The 18,534-nt window shown below is 41.8% G+C and overlaps 1 protein-coding gene across 3 annotated transcripts in view; it reads left to right on the plus strand.

Moving 5' to 3' along the window:
• The window catches only part of kaznb (kazrin, periplakin interacting protein b), a 57,828-nt gene that overhangs the window by 29,989 nt on the left and 9,305 nt on the right, over window positions 1–18,534 (plus strand). For 2 of the 3 annotated variants that reach the window (XM_028407113.1, XM_028407115.1), the window contains exons 2-3: window positions 4,329–4,436; window positions 17,694–17,885. In XM_028407113.1, coding sequence (XP_028262914.1) covers window positions 4,329–4,436; window positions 17,694–17,885 — 300 coding nt within the window. Of the gene's footprint in view, window positions 1–4,328; window positions 4,437–6,773; window positions 7,072–17,693; window positions 17,886–18,534 lie in introns of those variants that run through there. The other variant, XM_028407114.1, reaches the window with a different exon arrangement.

An 18,534-nucleotide genomic window follows, 5' to 3' on the forward strand; every position in this document is an offset into this window, starting at 1 on the left:
GATGGATTTGTGGGAGTGCACACAGTGTGAACATAATTACTCGAATGATCTAAAGAAGGTAAATGTGATGTCTGAGGAGACGAAGGAAAGAAAAAGGGAGCTTGAACAAGGATTAATATCGGCCTGGCTTTCACTTGCTGGCGAGTGCTGGTGACCCGGTGCTGTTATTGTTGGAGCAGTAAGTAAAGTTAATTGCTAGCAGGAAGCTAACATGCTAGGTAGTTGACAACAGTTCTGATGACATGTTTGAGCGTATAGCTCAGACTTCAAAGGGGTTTGCTGGTGGCCTTTTAGAAAAATGTTTTACGACAGTTGTAGCAGACAATAGCGTTCATTAGACAGTAGGGGGACCCTGGGAGCAATTCCTCCATAGTGTTGCTTTAAAGGTAGGGCAGGAGATTTCATTCTGATACAATTTTTGTTAAATTAATGTTACTTCTCTTTACAATCCGATATCAACCAATTAGTTTCGCAGTTTCGCATTAAAACAAAAAATATGAATCATCTGTGGAAGCTATAAAATGCTAAAAACATCAGCCAATCCTCCGGGTGGACCCTGCACAGAGTATTGGCTGGTTGTCACTCTCTTCCTGCTCTGCGCGCACCAGAGAGTTACGTGCATGATGGCCGAAGTCACAGACTGCAGCTCGTCTTCAGGTAATGCGCGTCCATGTGATTGGGAGGCGTGGCTTCGGGGTGAGCTCCGAGAGAAAGGGGTGTGTGTTTACTTTTCGAAATCTGGCTGACTCTCACTGAGAAATTAAATCTCCAACCCTGCCTTTAAGTTGGTTAACTCTCTTACACACAGTGACCAGGATCATAATATCACAACATTTTCACATTTGTGTAGGTGGTTCTAATGGTTGTTACACATGCATACATGCACCTGTGTGTCTGTGGCATTGTGACTTCACAGCAGAGTGTGGGAATGTTCCCTTCCTCTCTGGTGCAATGACTGATACAGGAATGAATGTGCCTGCTGCGTGATGGACAGAATGGCAGTTTAATTAAAGGTTGGCAGGGGGGCGGGCAAAGATGAGCTGTCTTCACGCCAGGGATAGTTGTCTCCTCTGTTTTTTTTTTTTTTGCTTGAACACAAACTTCTGCACACATGCCGCATGCTGCATCCCTCAGCTGAGCAAAGAGAGTTCTGTCAAATGTTTGAATGACTTTCCCACCTCGCGGCTGTTTTCTGCATCCACACACTTGCTGTGTATTCTCATTAATAAGTAGTGAGTGTTTTCCCTTGTGTTGCTGTCAGGCTGTGTTTCCCCCCTGTTGTTTTCAAGGAAGTTTCATTAATTTTTTAAAGATTTAAAATCACTTTTCACTTCTGAGTTCTGCTAAAATAAAAATGCACATTTTTTGCTGCAGTGATATCTCCTCTGCTCTGACAATGAGACATCTTGTTTTCTCTTTGGAAGAGAATAATGAAAAACGGAACGATTTACATTTAATATTTTAGGCTGCAGTTTAATGTTGTGCATCTATATCAGCAGGTGTGTTGTTGACAATCATTCTCTGTAGATGGACAACTTATTTGCATATAACCAATCAACACTTTTTTTTTTTGCATACCGCGGTGCTGTCACTCAACTTTCATCAGCATGTCTGTGACACTGACAGGCCACATTTACCAAAAACAAGTTTGTTAAAAATTCACCGTCTCACAATCTGAGACTTTCTCTCTCTCAGGGGGGGCGACCACTGTAATGAAACTGTGCAACATTCTGTCAGAGGAGGGTTTTATCCCATCAGTGTGTCAGATTGGACTGCTGTTGTTTAAACAACATCTATAGCTTAGTTAAGAATAAGTACAGTGCTTCAAACTAACCTGTAGATGAATATATTACGGTTTGTTTAGGACACTTAAACTTGTCACAGTGAGAAGAGCACAAGTGCCAATAACACTATGTGAATGAATTCTATGTACCTGCTTCAGTTTCAGGGTCATCCTGGCTCACACTCACACACTCGTGGCGAACTGGGTCACTTGAAGCCATTGTTTGTGTCTTTAGTAACACCTGTGATTTTCCTGCTACGACAAGTCAAGATGTCTGCTGTGAAAAGGCCCGTTCTTGTTGATCTGTGACATTTGGTGAAACTTCAGCACAGTGCTAGGCTGAGACACAGCAGATGTGTAATTAGCTATAGCTCTGTGTGTTCGTATGGCCTATAGACAGTAATAGTTATTAATGCCATGCAGTGTAGCACACCTATATACACAAAGGCATACTTTATTTTCACCATGAGAGATTTTTCCCATTAGCAGTACCTCACTAGGAGTATCACTTATTTATTGCTTGACTGTCTGTCACAGACTCACAGTGGCTTTCTTCTCATGTCTGGCGGGGCTTAAGGAAAAGTAAGAACAGTTTGTTCTCTATTTTAACAAGTAAAAAGGTTAATCTGCTGTGGACCCTGCCGAAACATTATGCTATGAATTTGTGGGTAAGAGTGCTTGGCAAAGAAAGGTTGTGAAAAGTATCTTCATCATCTAATGTAGATGGTATTCTATAGAAGCTCCCTGATCCCTGATGTTTGTTGTGTGGCTACAATCATATGATGGGCGGGAACATTTTTAGGCGTTGTGCAAGAAAGTAGTGAAGAAGTCAGCTCTGCTCACCGATGTCTGGTTTCTTGGCAACCAGTAAGAATAACATTTACCTCCAGCAGACAACTCTGCTTCTAATGTGGCTCCACCATTCATATTTACAGTGTTTATAGTTGCTTCTCATTCCCGATAGAGTAGTGGATTGACTCACACAGCACCTCTTTTACAAACTTTTAAAACGGTATGTAAAATAAAAGATTCCTGACATAATTTTAAAAAAAGGTGACATTACATAAGATACATTCCAGTCTGGTTAAAGATAGACATGCACAGCCTGGCCTCATTGTTTGCAAACCCTTTAACCTCTCACAGTTGAGGGTCAACCAGGAGAAATGAGGTGGTTTGATATATATACCAGTCCCCTCAGCACACATACTTTACAGCACTGACACAATGACTGGAAGGACTGCAGCTAATCGAAACCCCGGGGGAATGGGAGGTCACGTAAAGCAGGGGAAAGCTCGGGCAGCCAGTAAATAAATAAACAAATAAATAAATAATAGTTTTAATGCACTGTGAAAAATATCAGGGAGCTGTAATGGTTGCAAATTTATGTACTGACATCTTTATTTTAAAGTACCGACACCTTTGCGTAAGCACTGGAATAGATTGTGAGTTTGTCTCGCTGCCAGCAGCTATATCCTCTCTCTCTCTCTCTCACTCTCTCATTATTGTTGGCTCTAAGTAAAGCAGTCTTAGGGCGGCCGAGCATGAGCCTGCCTGCTGTCCAATCTCCATATTAAAGACCAAAGAAAAGGTCAGCTTAACAACACCTAAACAGTTATTGACAGATCAGGAGGATGGAGGATGGAGGAGGAGGAGAGGGGAGGGGAAGGTCAGTAATCTAGATAAATACCATACGGTTGTGAAATTGAAACTGTCAAAATATGCAGATTCGGAGGGAGGAGTGAGATCATTGTTGAAGAGTGGCTGTGCAGATGGTGCTGCTCAGGAGCCACATGAGGGTAGACCCTCGTTGCTGCAGGTTAAACTAGAAAACAGTTTCATTTAAAAACTGCTTTTGCATGCAGACAGGTGGTGCTGTCATAGCAGTGTGTGTGTGTGTGTGTGTGTGTGTAGGATCACAATTGCTTTCATATCAGTTGTAGTATCCACTTGATCAGATCCATAGTGGTATAGTGAAGGCATCATTGTCATTGTCATTCATGCTCTTGAATCATGAGGGGGAAGAAGGAAAGTGAACTAACTAAATGAAGAGTGGATGATGTCTATGCAGCTTCCTTGATCAGAGTAATTAGCTGTCTGTCAATGTACAGTACGGAGCACATCTATCCTCATATCACAGGATGAAAGGGGAAAATATCTAAAAAATTAAAATGGTGACCAAAAAACTCAGTAGTAAGTAAAGTTTGAGGGAAATAGACCGTGTCTATGAAGCAGTGTGTTGAATAACCACATGTAAAATGTCTTTAATTAGCTTTAATTTCTGTGCATGTATGCATAATCCTCCCTGTACAAAAGTCATGAATGGGAAACTAATAGACGCCAACCATAAGGTTTTATAAGGATTGTTGTGTAACTCAGGAGCCTGGCATCAGTATGATTCATCTTCACTTCAACAGCTCTGCTTGCTCTTCAGAGCTGTACATATACAGTGTTAGTCTAATATTTTGGAACAAGCTGCTTTGATGACTAAACATCCAAACTTATCATTGAACACCTCAGTAACTCTCTTCTCCTCTCTTTTTTGCAGATCCACCAGTGCATCACAGGCAGAAGACAGTGGTGACAGACATGTGCTACCCGACAGAGATATCCAGCCTGATGGACTTTGGCACTCCAGACTGCTCGCTAGGCAAAGGTACGGCACTGCTCAAAAATTCAAGGTGTTGCCTTGGTGACAGCAGGAAGTGAGCACAGTTATTTATCCTGGCAGTTAAAAAGACACAGAGGTGTCAGCTTGACTAGGAGGTTAACGCTGGAGCAAAGGCCTGCGCAGGCTAAGGGTGCGAGAAGAACCGGATAACAACACCTGGCCACGAGAGTTCACCGTTCACTGCAGGCTTTGATTTATCAGAGCTAAATAACACATTCTGTCACCGAATACAGAGGACCGGAGAGACGTCAGTGACTTTCAAAGAAAAACCTTCTACTTTGCAAACTGCTGTGATCTGAATGGAGCTTTATTGAACTTTATTGCGCTGGAGTTGTAATGCTGCACTTATCTCCTCCAATCCCTGTCATCAGAGAGGTCTGTGTAGCTCAGGATAATAGTCTTTCAGCTGGTAATCAAACTGACCAGCATGCATCCATGCCACAAAGGTTATTGATCACGAGGTCTTTGTTGATTCCACGTGTGTTGTTGCTTAATCTGGGAGCCTTTTATCCATCTCTTTCTCTCAGCATAATGGCTGCTATTATTCCCTATTGTCCTCACGTTGATATAAAACCAGAAATTCTGGTGTAATTGTGATTCCAATCTTTTCATCCAGTCTTTTCATCCACTCTATAGCCTCCTCAAAGCTGGCAGAGTATGCTAGAAAGCCTCATTTCCATCAACAACCGCAACAGTTCTGACCTCGGTCCCTCGTCCTCCACTCCGTCGTCTTCTACCACTGCCCATCAACTGCTTTCAGCCCTCCTCTTTTTTTTCACCTGTCTGTAGGATAGCTAATATTTTAATGCCGCTCCATCCCCAGCTCTCTATCAACGCTCCCCAGCACTGATAATGCAGACTGACAGGTCAACCGTGTGCAGCTGACAGAAGAGAGAGAGAGAGAGCAATGCAGCAGAGAGTGGAGGGTAGAAAAAGGAGGCTTTTAGGATTTCTTCTTGCTTTAATGTGAGCAAAGCAAATGAATGACATAGTGATACAGGGAGTTAAGCCGAAGAATGAGGACACTGAGGAGTGGAAAATTTCAGACTGAAGAGGTGTCAGGATAAAAGCAATACTGTGAATAAGACTCGGCATCGCCGAGAGGCAGACTACTGCATGACTTTGGAATTATAAGGGACTACATTTGGTCAAAAATGTCCATCCATACAAAGTGCTGTAGCACTGTCTGTAGTCTCACTTCAAATGTTCAAATTTGAGTCTAACTGGGAACCGTTTGCTTGCTTTATGTGAGACTGCAGAGCAAAAAAAACATCTCTCTGCCCTGCTGTTGAAGAGTTATCAATGTAATCTTTTGTCTTGGCTCTGAACAGTCACAGACAGAATGGGCCTGACAGTAATCCTTAAGGTGTCACCATGTGATTGACAGATCCATTGCCTCATGTGACAAGTATCTGGTTAGACCGCATTTGATCTTTGGACAGAGCTAAAGCTCTTAAACGCCCCCCCCCCTTCTCTAACAGGCAGGACAAATGACATAGCTGCTCTGACCTGCTCTCTCTTGCACACAAACACATTAGGCTTACGCTTTTAGTATGCTAGTTATGCTACTTGAGTGCTCAGAAAGCAAAAAATCTCCATGTGCAGCCTGAATTAATGCAGCCCTCTATCTCTTTTCCTCAAACCACCTGTTTTGCCTTACCTGGCTGCCACGGGCTTAAAGAGCCCTGAGAGGACCAGCTTTAACCTTATTTACTCTCACACACATCCAAAGTCCCATCTAACATGAGACAGTCTGTCCTTAGTCAGCACAGAGCGGAGGAGCAGTCGAATCCCTGGAGGATTAAAGATAACATGCGAGAGGCTCATGTTAATAATCTGATCTGTGTGTGCAGAGGTGAGGCTGTTCGTTTGAAGCATGAATCACTTCACTGCTGCTCTGATCCATGTTTAGAGCAGTTAGAGTACCTTTAGGTTTGCCTACCTCCAACGTGTGGCCACATTCACATTCTGGAAGTGAGTAATATAAACTCTACAAAGCTATTGTAGGCTCAGGTGGAGTGCAGTTTCCACACAGAGGACTGTATTGTTCTCTGTTCACACATACACACGGTCCTCTTCTAACTCCTAACCATCAGGTGGAGTGAGTGCTCCACTGACTCACCTGTTTCATTACCTGAGACCTAAGGTGCAGTTTGAATTCCCCTCCCCCTCTTTCCTCATCTGTACTCAAAGGGGGGTGGGTGGCGGGGGGGGGGGCGAAAAAATAAAGATGAAAAGCAGGGGTGGGCGTGGGTGAAAGTCGTCCTAGCTGCCTCTGGGCGTGTCATTGAACAGGTACACAGAAAGTGGGAGAAAAAAAGAAAAGGAGCATTCAGAGGAAAGAAAGAAAAGCAGCAGGAAATGTAGCTGAGTGGCTCTCAGGGGACGACTTCCTAGTAACCTGTCTGGGTGGAGCCACAGCGAGCAGGGCTGGGAGCGGCCTCGCTGTGGTAGTACAGTGTGAGAAGTTTGAATGGTGCGTGTACTGGCCTGTGCGTATATGTGTACATGTCTTTTGTTTTTCACCTGCTATGAGAGCTCACACCACAGTTGACAGTGGAGCCAAGTGGAGCCTGTGCCAAGGAGGACATGAGGTCGAACAGGGAGGAGGGAAAGGCCGGTGAGTGACAGAAAGAGGTGACAGCAGGTGAAGGAAGACATTGTTTGTGTTACTGAAGGCCATAAAGATGGCTTAAGCTATATCAATGAGCGGGGTCAGTTCATATGTGTGCTCACCTGTGTTGATTATGTAAGAGGAGGAGGAGGCTTACAGTAGATCTGCTAAATTATTAGTGATAGCATACAACGTATAGTATTCAGTGAGTAGAGATCATTTACCTCTAGTTCAGGCACCTGTATGTTTATACTGTCTGGCTCATGTAGTTTTAGTTTTGACAGCTTTAAAATATACTTTATTTGTTCAGATTTTATTTAAAACCATGTCATTAGGCCTGCACCAGTCAGGATTGAGTAATCTAGTGGTTAGGGTTTTTGTTACACAAGTTCCCAGAAGCTGTGATGAGGTTTTTAAGGCTTTCTCAGAAAAACAAATACCGAAGATAATGAATAAATCAGACGTTTCATATTGTAGGAGGTGAAAAAAGACAATTACCCTAATATTTTACAAACAAACTAAATACTTTAGTGAGTATCTCACAATCAATTGATTGCTCAGCTTGTAAGTGAGCATCAGGTTGTTCAGCTCAGTTGTTTAATGTTGCTGTGTGTTGTGTATGAGACACTGTCATTATAGTTTTACTAGTATTATTACAATTCATGTTATTTAGCTGTTACTCTTCTCACTGAGTTACAGTTTTTTTGGGTAGTCCTGCTGCTGTGAAGCTTTTTTATATGTCCACAGCCATTTACTGTAAAAGCTCATTGATTTAAATGTATTCTATATTTCTTATAGAAAGATAAACGCTTAATGCTGACCTACATATGACATGTTAATATGGATGATCTTTTAATCTCCTATAAGCATTGTACATGAATGGAGTGGTGTTTGGTCACATACTGTGCAGTATTACAGACTTTAGTAGCTCAGCAGACAAACTGAAGCTTGCTTAATCTGAGAGGAAACAGCACTGATGGGCAATAATATCTACAGAGGCTCCTGGATTAATGTAGGAACCAGACAAACTGTTTTTGTCTGTAAATGAAGATGCATTATGGAGGATGGATGTTGTCTGTGTTTTTATTCTTTGTTGGATGACTCATGAAAAGGCTTTTTGTGATGTTTGTGTGTGCGTGTAGACATTCATATGCACTCATGTGTGTTGTGAAAGAACAGAAATGAGTTTGATCCCACTGTGTTTTGCGTGACTGCGACAGCAGCTCTTGGACTCTGAACCCTGAGGTCAACACTCAGAATCTCAGTGGATAATGAGTTTGACCGGTTGCACAGTGACAGACAGTCAGCGTCACGCTCACAGTTTTTGGTGAAATCCCTGACCAATGTCATTAGTCTACCATCACCACTGTTTCGCATTGGATGATAATGAGCAAAGGACGTGTGTGTATTGCAACATTTTAAATGTAAGGCTTTAAAATAAGGCTTTGAAGTTTCGTAGAAAGGCTTCAGCAGCAGCTGAAGAGGCACCTTACTGTGGGATTACTCTGCCATGCTCTGGGACATGAGGGACGCTGTGTATCAGATCTTGTAGATTTCCATCCCTCTACAGACTTGATCCTGCTGTTCTGACAGATGTTTAGTCCTCTCTGCAGTCTCAAACAGCGAAACAGCCCTGTGGCGTTTTGTTTCTCTGTGGTCAACATTATGGACTTCCTGCCCCTTTGCTGATTATTCTGGTCTGCCAGTTTTATGTAGATACTAAAGCACAATTTTGCTGCTTGTCCTAGGGGATTTACAGACTTGGTCATGGCTCAGGCTCTCACTGTGAAACCTGCAAGAGTTTGATTTTTGGAGGCATTTATAGTGGCTTCTGAATATGATGATACTTTAGGTCATTAACCAAAGTTTGCTGAACTGTAAAATCCCTGCTTAAAACCCCATCTCAGTGTTTATACAATTAGTTTTTATGCTGATTAAAGAAGTAGGATGTGACATGTTTATTAGTGAGCTTTAGGGGTGTTGGCAGGCAGATTTAGTTTCCTTTGGACACCGCAAGGCGAGTTGTTTACTAATGTTTATGGGTCTGGGCTCGTCTCCAGCTGCATATTTATGCCATACAAATATGAGCATGGTATTGATCTTTTAATCCATGTAAGTATTACTAAAACAGACGAAGTTTTCCTTTAAACTAGATAGCTTTAAATTGAACTGTCACAAATTCTACATACAGAAACATCTCCCCCTCAGGCATCATACATGGTTTGGTAAGACAGATGGTTTATTTGAGCTTGAACACATTGATCAGCTCGAGTGTCACTACCATTGATTGAATTGATCACAGTGATCACACTCACGGCAGTATCATACCTTTCTGTACATAAATCAAAGGTCTGACTCGTCTCCTGTTCAGGTCGTCCATTCAATTTTAATTTTCTTAATCACCGGCTAATTCACTTCATGTAAACCAAGCCCATACTCAGTGAGTGCCAGTGTCAAGTGACACTGAGGGTGACTGCAGCTCTTGACTGTATTAGAAATCCAAACAGTCTTGTTCAAGTTCTCGGTGCCCTTCCTGTGGCGCATCCCTGGCAGTGTGCCTAATCTGCACATAATAAACGTGTGAATCAATTACAGCTATCTGCACTTGGCATCCTTGCACTGACCTCAGTTGTAATGTAAACCCAGAGGCAATTAATTAATGGAAGCTGTTCCCGATAGATACAGTACACTTCTGCAAATATACTGTCCCCAGCAGGAGCATCAGGACTGTTATATTCTTCTTTTCTTTCTGCTTCAGCACATTTTAGCAGTTTTGCACCCAGACTTTTTAAAGATAAAGCAACCCAATTGCTCTGTCGGCAGTTGTGAGTGTTTGTTCATGTCCAGGTTTGAAAACAGGCAATATTCCAGTAAGAAAGAGGAGCATCAAGAACCCTAATATTGTGGATGCATGGGGAAGGTAGTGCATTTATGACTACAAGATGTTGGAGAACATGCATAGCTGTGTCCCTCAACATCTCTCACAGGTGCAATAGAGGGGCTTCAAGGATCCACGTACTGCATTTTGTTCTTCCAAAATAACAAGGACGTGTGTGCTGTAGCCCTCTAAACTGGACAACCTTGTCAACAACAATACCATTAGTCTAAAATGCAGCCTTCGATGGAAAATGGGTGTGTGTGTGTCCAACTGTGACAATATATGGAGCTTTCTAGACTGTCAGTGCAACATAATAGAGCGTTAGGATTCACTAAAAGAAGCCGTCCCTCTGTGAGCCTCAAAAACAAGACGGTAGACTGCAGTCTGCAAAAAATGACTCACAGGGAGAGACAGAACTTCAGCTCAAAGTTTTATGTCAAAATGATTGAAAGAGGGAAGAAAGAAGGAGAAAACAAATGATGAGCTGATGGAACACCTCATCTGTCAAACATAGTGGTGATGCTGTTACAGACACTGGGGTTTTACCCTTAAACAGATTCAACAGGATGAATTCAGACAGGTGCACACACCCACAGATAGACACATCAATAATGCTGCAATGTAAAATATAGACAGCACAGAAGACTGCTGGATTTATCCTGACTAACCAATTCATATTTACCTTTTTTCTCAAGGACACAATGTCAAACATGTTAAATAAAAAGATAGAGTGGTCAACATGTTGTATATATGCATTTTATGGGTGTACTGGCCTGCAGCTTCAGAGTCTATACAGCACAGTGTATTAGCATTAAGTGGTGTATACTCTGGTCAGGTAGGTTTAAGAGGCAGCAGCATGCATTATGAATGCCCGTATGTATTATAGAGCGAATACCCTGAGTGGGAAATGAATCTGACCCTTACATGCAGGTTATTCTGAGGATACAATATACAGAGTGCTTGGGGTCTCTGGGTGTTGAGGCATCAGGAGCCAGCTGTTTGTTCTGGGTTCTTTCTGATCTCCTGGTATTTGAAATAGATGCTGTTCAGAGTTTTAAATGCTATTTGTGGCTTAAGCATGTCAAATCTGACTCTATACAGCCCACGCATTCTAAACTGCATCTGTTCCATTACCACACCGGTTTCTCCCATGCAAATTAACAAATTAACAATGGAGATCCTGGATTTATTGTACTGCTCATGGTTTAAAAAAAGCTGCTAATCACTGCAGCCTACCTTCACTCAATTTCAGACTCAGCAGGAACCCCTGATAGAATAAATGTCTTTATTTGTGATGGTGTTATTTCCTCTGTTTTTCTGTCAGGTTTGGCTTTGGAAGTGAATAGTTTGTGATTCTTTCATTAGTCATTGAACAGCATTTCTCTGGCTTTCCTTTAGGAACAGCTTTGAGTGGACATTTTTTTATCATAAATCTTGTCCCACTAGTTGGGACTAGTTTTACAAGCATCTGCTTTTTGCCAGCTTGGCATCTTCATTTTGCACGTGTCTCATGTTGCATACTTCTATTCTGTATATGATGTGCACTTACCGGCACTGTGCATCAGTTTAAGGGTAGGTCAATTTTCTGACTGATAAATGAAGCCAATCTCACAGATGCATGGTCCTGCATACTTACATGAAACTGAAGAAAGTGTATTAGTGTCAGTGTGAGTGCATTTAGGCACTAAGGAAAGGATATGATCATTTGAGACTGGAAAATGATCTGGTCTAAACAATAATATTAGCCTGATATCAACAATAATGTGTGATTAAACCAACATGTTTGTTAGCATAACACTCAAAGTACAGGTAAACCTTGTGGGAATATTTATTTGTGAATAATTGAAGATAAACTGGAGTAAATTGAATGAACAATTAAGTAAATAATTGGTAGAATTTCATTCAGCTGTGTGTCCAGATACCGGTATCACAAATGTCAGATCGACTTCAGATTATTGAGACAGACTGAGTGTCATATGAGGAAGAGCTATAAGGATATTAAGATGAAGCCTATGATACACTCATTGTTGATGCATAACATACAAGAGTTATTGCGGTCCATCCACGCTGTATTCTTCCTGCCTGTCAACAGTGATACCTTCCTGATGACTTTAATCTAGAGCTGAAGTACACTGCTGTCTTCTCCCATGGCAATCGCAACTGATCTTTATACTGTAATTAGTGGAGGCCAGAGCTCAGCAGACACACATGCTCTTGACATAATACAGTGCACAAATAGCCATCTGACACACACACACAATCCAGCTGCAACAAGACAGACACTATTCAATATTATAATGTGTGTATGCTCATAACAGATAAGACAATATGACATATGTGAGGCCAAAGTGTCTGTTTTCCCTCTGCCGTTCGTCTCCCATCCTGCCCAGTCATGATGTCAGCTTCAGAGCCTGCAGTGGAATTAACTGGCTTTTCATCTCCTCATCATCCACTCAATTGGATAAATGTTTATTTAATGAAATGAAAAATGAAATATTTAATGTTCACTTTGATCAATCTTATTTAGTTTATTGACATGTTTGGCATGAGGCAAAGCTGTCACTGGAGAGCAATACATGATGCAAAGCTGATTAAACATGCAGGCAAAACACGTGCATTTTTAAAGTCTTAAGATTGCTTTTAACTGGCAATGGGTTAAATTATTTTTTATTTACAAGCACTGATCTGGAATGGGCAAAGTTCATCCAAACTACATAATCATCTGTGCAGGAAAAAAGGTATAGTTACATCCCCAGGCAGCTGGCTCAAGTTTAACTCAAGTTGAACATAACTCAGATTATAAATGGTGTGATGACTGACTGTGACTACATATACCATCCTAAACTATGTTAAAGGAACACGGGGCAGACACAAGGTGGGACACACGTTTAAAATAATGGCCCACTATTCAGCATGCTTGGTGTTGCAGTGTTCTGTAGTTTGGTTAATCAGCACTAATATATTTTCAGGACATATCTGGATTATACATACTCCACAGTAAATTGTGCTGAAAACAACTCTGAAAGAACGTTTCTGGTAGAAACACGTACAATAGTGCAGGCTGCTTGACAACAGCCTGAGAGTTCATGCAGTCCAGACTGTCAGAGGTTCCTGACAGCCTGGGGCTCTGTGCCTGTCCTATGTGATCCTGCTGAAGTCTGTGAAATAATAACAGAAATTAAACAGCTTTAACCTTTGTGTGTACTTTTGACCAGTAATAAGTGGAAGAAGAGTCAGGATTTGGACTGTCCATGATCATCGTATCATGTAGCTAACATGTCAGCAGAGAGAGAGAGGGCGTTTGACGGCTTAAATCAACACGCTCACCTGCGTTGGATTTACACACTTACGTAATGTGTCTCATTTTGCAGGATGCCTCTGAGCATGCTGCCGTCTTGTGAAACAAGTTTTTGACACTTTTATTGTTTTGGTCCAAGTCAGCAAGAGAAGATTGTGAAAGAAGCTCATTAATAAGACATTTTAAAGAGTTCTTTTGTTTGGAACAGCTCTACTCATATCAGAAAAGGCTTTGTTCCATTGCTGTTTTTATTCCTCTGGTACAGCTTTGATACAGGTATTCTTCTGTTGAATTATTTGGCTGTTGGTGCTGTGTAGAAATGTGTGCGGTGTTGCTGGGAAGTCTGTGTACATTACGTGAAACCCCTGCAATGCTACAGCAGAACACCTCTTTGCTCTTTCTGTAAGAAGCCATTACTGTTGTCATCCGTTAGCTCCAGTTCCCCTGAATGCCCCCCTCACATACACACCTGTATAACAGACAGCGTATTAAAGCTGTACACTTGTACAGTGTGAAAGAAAAAAACAACATGAGGTCTTAAAATAAACCCCTCTGGGGTATGTTTCCTAATAATCGTGCAAACTGATTCTACTGCTGTATTTAAACATGTTGGCAGGTTATTATAACATTCAGAACTAATCCTTCAGAATAAAAACACAGTGTTTTGTAGTTTATTTGGTTGTAATACAGTTCACTGAAGTTCCTGAAGTTCTTATAAGAATATGGTGTTCCTGTTCTGCATAGAGCAGCGGTGTCTTGCTAACAGGCTTGTTCCAGTGAAGCAGAAGCTGTTCGACCAGACTGGGTAGCCCTCAACTCTTTGTCATTTAACAGCTCTGCATGCCAAACATGTTGTTATGTTGTTACAGTTGAAATTTCAAACATTTATGTCATTTTTTTAAAATGAGTGTTCAGATTGTGAACACTCAGTTAGCACTGCATACTGTAGTGAAGATGTACAAAGCTGTATGACCTTGTTATCCAGTTATGAGTTACCTGAGAGATGAGAGGACAGGAACAGGCAGCACTGCCGTCCCTGCATTTGTCTTGTACAGAAATAGCTGAGTGGTAACACTGTACCAACTGAGAGACTGAAAGCTGACAGCCATGCACGTCCTGTCTCCTCGGGGCAGAACAGTTGGCTGCTGTCGCTGCAGAGATTTTCGACACCCTTCTCCAGTGTGGCATATTAGATTCTCTGTTTTGCTTCAAGATGTACTAATCTACTACAAATGCTCTTGTTAAAGGTACAGTTCACCCTTTATACAAACGATCTTGTGAGACTATATATGAGGTTTGGTGAACCTTCTGTAATGTCAGCTGTGTAGGCTTCCTGAGGAGTTGTTTTAAAACCTCCACCATCGCCGTGTAAGGCGGGAATTTGTTTGTCAGCTCCTGAGGTCGCTGCTTTTTGCAGGCAAACCCATTTGTTCCTGGTTAGGGTGTATGTGTCCTGAAAAGATTATGTTTACACAGCAAATTTTGTTTAAAGACACATTTTTCCAATAATTCATGATAATTCACAGACTTTTCATTTTATTATTCTTGGACCATGTTAATGGAAAGAGCTGTTGTTGATGAACTATTTGCCACTTAATAGCTATGCCACAGAGAAAAGAGTCACCTGCTGTATTTTGATGATATTATATAGATTATATGTATATACAGAAAAATATCACTCATTCCTCTGGTTCAGTCAAAATAAGCCTGCAGAGCTTTGTCAGTTGTTCACTTGCTGTAAAATTGTCTGGCAGTACAGTTATTGTTTAAAGATGGAAGCTAGTCATGAATCAAGAGTCCAATTTTCACACACTGAGACTTGTTAGTCAGAAACTGCATTTAAACCCGAATGGGAGTACTCACTTTAAATGTACTTTCTCATCCAGGCTCAGTATTCCAACACAGTGTGCATTAAACAACTTTGATCATTCATGTATATAAATAGAAGCACTTTAATCCTGCAGATGGTTCACAGGAGACTAGTTCAGGTCTTTGACTCCCAATCAACACATTTCTAACCCCCACTCCACCTTAATGGTGCTTTCTGCCTATATACCGGTCATCTCTGTCCTCAGCTGCAGGTGTGTGCATCTCGCCAGTGCACGTGTGTGTGTACGCCTGTGTGTGCACTGGCTTTTGACAGCTCTGCACTGCAAATGCAAGACGGGAGCGGCAGTGACCTGCTCCTGACTGCTTTTGATGGACACATTAATGGGAGGTTTGGATGAGAAGTTCATTGAATGGACGACTGCTGAGTAGGAGGAAGAGTGGGTTTCTCTTCTTATCTGGAAGGACTCTAACAGCTAGGCCGTGCTCACTGCACATCCACTCAAGGCTCACAGCATATGCTGCCTTGTACAGTTTATATGACTCCTGTCAATTTAAATTGCTTTTTTGGAGCGCATGAAGTGGCACGTGTGGAGGTAAATTATCTGCAGATACAGACGCTAGATGGCTCGTCTCTGTCAGCACCTTTCAGTCAGAATCACTGATTCTGTTCCTTCTCTCCGATATTAGAAACGAGCATCTTTCGAAGATAGATTCTTTTTTTTTTGTCCTTGACCACATTTTAAGCAGGCAAACTGATAAAAATATATAGAAACAGTGTGTGTGGCGGTTTGTGTATAATTTGTGTGTGTGTTGCATAGAGGGGATAAAAATTAAAATTAATGCAAAATTAGATTTGTGAAAATTATGTTATTGATTTTTCTGCAAGTTATGCACATTTCTCACTAAGTCTACCATATACACCCCTCAGGACTCAATTCACACACACACACAAGCACACACAGACTTTGCAATCGATTTACAGCACAAAACGTATTATGTTGATGTCTAATAATAAGCTGTTGAAATAGTGCTTGGTTCAGGTTGGCTCATTTAAGAATTACAGTCCTGTGAAGAGCACAAATCTTTGCTAAACCTGCTGCGCTTTCTAAATGTAGAGCTAATGACAAGAGCAGATCAACCTTCACATCACAGCAAGAGCAGAGGATAAATTAAGCAGCCTGTTTAGAGTTGAGGATTAAGCCGAACACAACAAAGCACCTTAGAAAATGTACAGCTCCCGTCCAACCTCATAGCAGCTGGGGTTGCAGCAACAAAAACAGGAGAGCCTGTAGGTTTGTAAACAGATGAATAAGCGGCTTTAAAAAGCTGCAAGAAGGCCGTGAAAGATTGCTCTCTCTGGGAAACAAACTCTTTTTTGTCACATGCAGCACAGAGCTGCCTGCTGTGTTTCCATAGTCCTGCACTGACAGAGACCGATGGACTGTCCCTTCCTCTCTTATCGGAGCTGCTGCAGCCCCACAACATCTGGCTGCAGGCCTGCAGACACCTTCTCTCCTTCTTTGCATTTTCACTTCCTCTTGACTTTTACATAGTTTGACACAAAGTCTTATATGAATCTGCATAAAATTAAAGGAATGTTCTACAGTTAACATTTGCAGCTGCCTCACTGTATAGCGATAATGAAATGTTGTACAATTGTGGTCTGTAGTCTGTGCGGGCGCGGCTCTTTACAGATTAGCCTTGCATGTAAACTCTGTTGCAGTTTCTGCACAGCAATACTGTATTTTTATTTAGCTGTTTAGTATTTTTTATTTACAAAGATAATATTTGTGTTAAGCATGACTGATGACCCCCCCCCCCCCCCCCCCCCCCATGATTCAAATGAGTGTAGTGAATTATATATTTTGTAGGATTATAGATATATCATTGAGCTTTGCAGAGTTCACTCTGATGTTTTGGCAGACTGTATATTTTCATTTGTCTTTTGCTCTAATGAAAAGTGAGCTCTCTTCTGGAACAGACCTTCTACCCTCATGGTCGTGATATAAATCATCATGACACTCTTTCTATCGGTTTTCTTCACCAGACTTTCTCTGTCCTCCGGCTCTGCGAATGTGTCCACCAGCTATTTCCAGTGAGTTCACTCACTCAGTTCAGTGTGTCCTCCACTGAGCTTCCTGCTCCTGTTTGCTTGCATGTTTTCCCCGAGGGCTGGGAGGCATTGCACAGCAGATAGAAAACACAGCAGCGACGAGCGCAGCAGCACGAGAGCGGGTTGCTTATAAATGTATTAAGTGTCATCAGAATGCCATCTCTGTCTGATCCACTGCCATGGCCGGTTCCATTCCCGAGTCTGCCATTCAGCATTTGACTACTTTCTAAAACACCTGTGGCCACAGCTGAAGGGGAGAGCTCTGTGTTTGTTGAGGGGGGGTTGATGTATGTTATTGTGTGCTGCAGAGTCCAACCCTTTTTCATTAATTTCAGCTGTTTAATATTATAATTCACTTCTTGCTGCTTATTTTGCTTCCATACTGGTTTTTGGTCTTTCTTGAGTCCCCCCCTTTTACCCCCTTCCTCTTCTTTCCCACAGCCCTGCTCTCTCAGCTTCCACATTCCACCTCAGCATACTCCAAATTCTCAAACTCTTTTCTCCCACAGTGCTGTTGCGTGAAGAGGTGGTCCAACTTCAAGAGGAGGTCCACTTGCTGAGGCAAATGAAGGACATGTTGACTAAGGACCTGGAGGAGTCCCAGGGAGGTTGCTCTGCCAACATGCTCTCTGCCACCGAGCTCCGTGTGCAGCTGAGCGACAAGGAGCAGGAGCTGGACCGTGCCAAGGAGGCCTTACAAGGTCAGGAGCTAACACAGACGTCTTGTCGTCTCTCCTAATCCATCAGAACCCCAACAGCTCAGATATAACTGCAAATACAGCTGTCCAAGCTTCCAGCTGGAGGTTTTAAAGTCACATCAAGCATGAAATTTGACCACCAGAGAAAAACTGTCAATATGCATCAGGGTCATCTAATAACAAAACCAGAAATCTTTCAGCATCACCATACAAAGGTGTTTTATAATGAACATTGTACATTATTTGTTTCTGAACCTATTTATAGTGAGCAAAAGGTAAAATAATTGTCTAAAAACGCATACAATAGCAAATACATCATTTCATTACAAATCTTTTCATCCCCACTAACATAACTTCCACCTAAAATAACAGTGTGGTGCCTGTTAAATGATGGTAAACAGATCATAACTCTCTCTACACACACACACACACACACATTTTTAGGTGGGCGTCACCCCTGAACAGCTGCCAGAGATCCAGCTCCAGATTCACTTCATTTTAATTAACATCCATCAATCATGATTAGAAGCTTCACACTGAAATAAGTGAAATAATTAATGTCATGTATGTATCTTTAAAATCATTAAGCAAAACCTGCAAGGTGCCAAACTGCTACTAAAATACGAGGAAATGTAAAAACATGTAGGTTTTT

This window comes from Parambassis ranga, chromosome 5 (assembly GCF_900634625.1).
Source record: "Parambassis ranga chromosome 5, fParRan2.1, whole genome shotgun sequence".
Lineage (NCBI taxonomy): Eukaryota > Metazoa > Chordata > Actinopteri > Ambassidae > Parambassis > Parambassis ranga.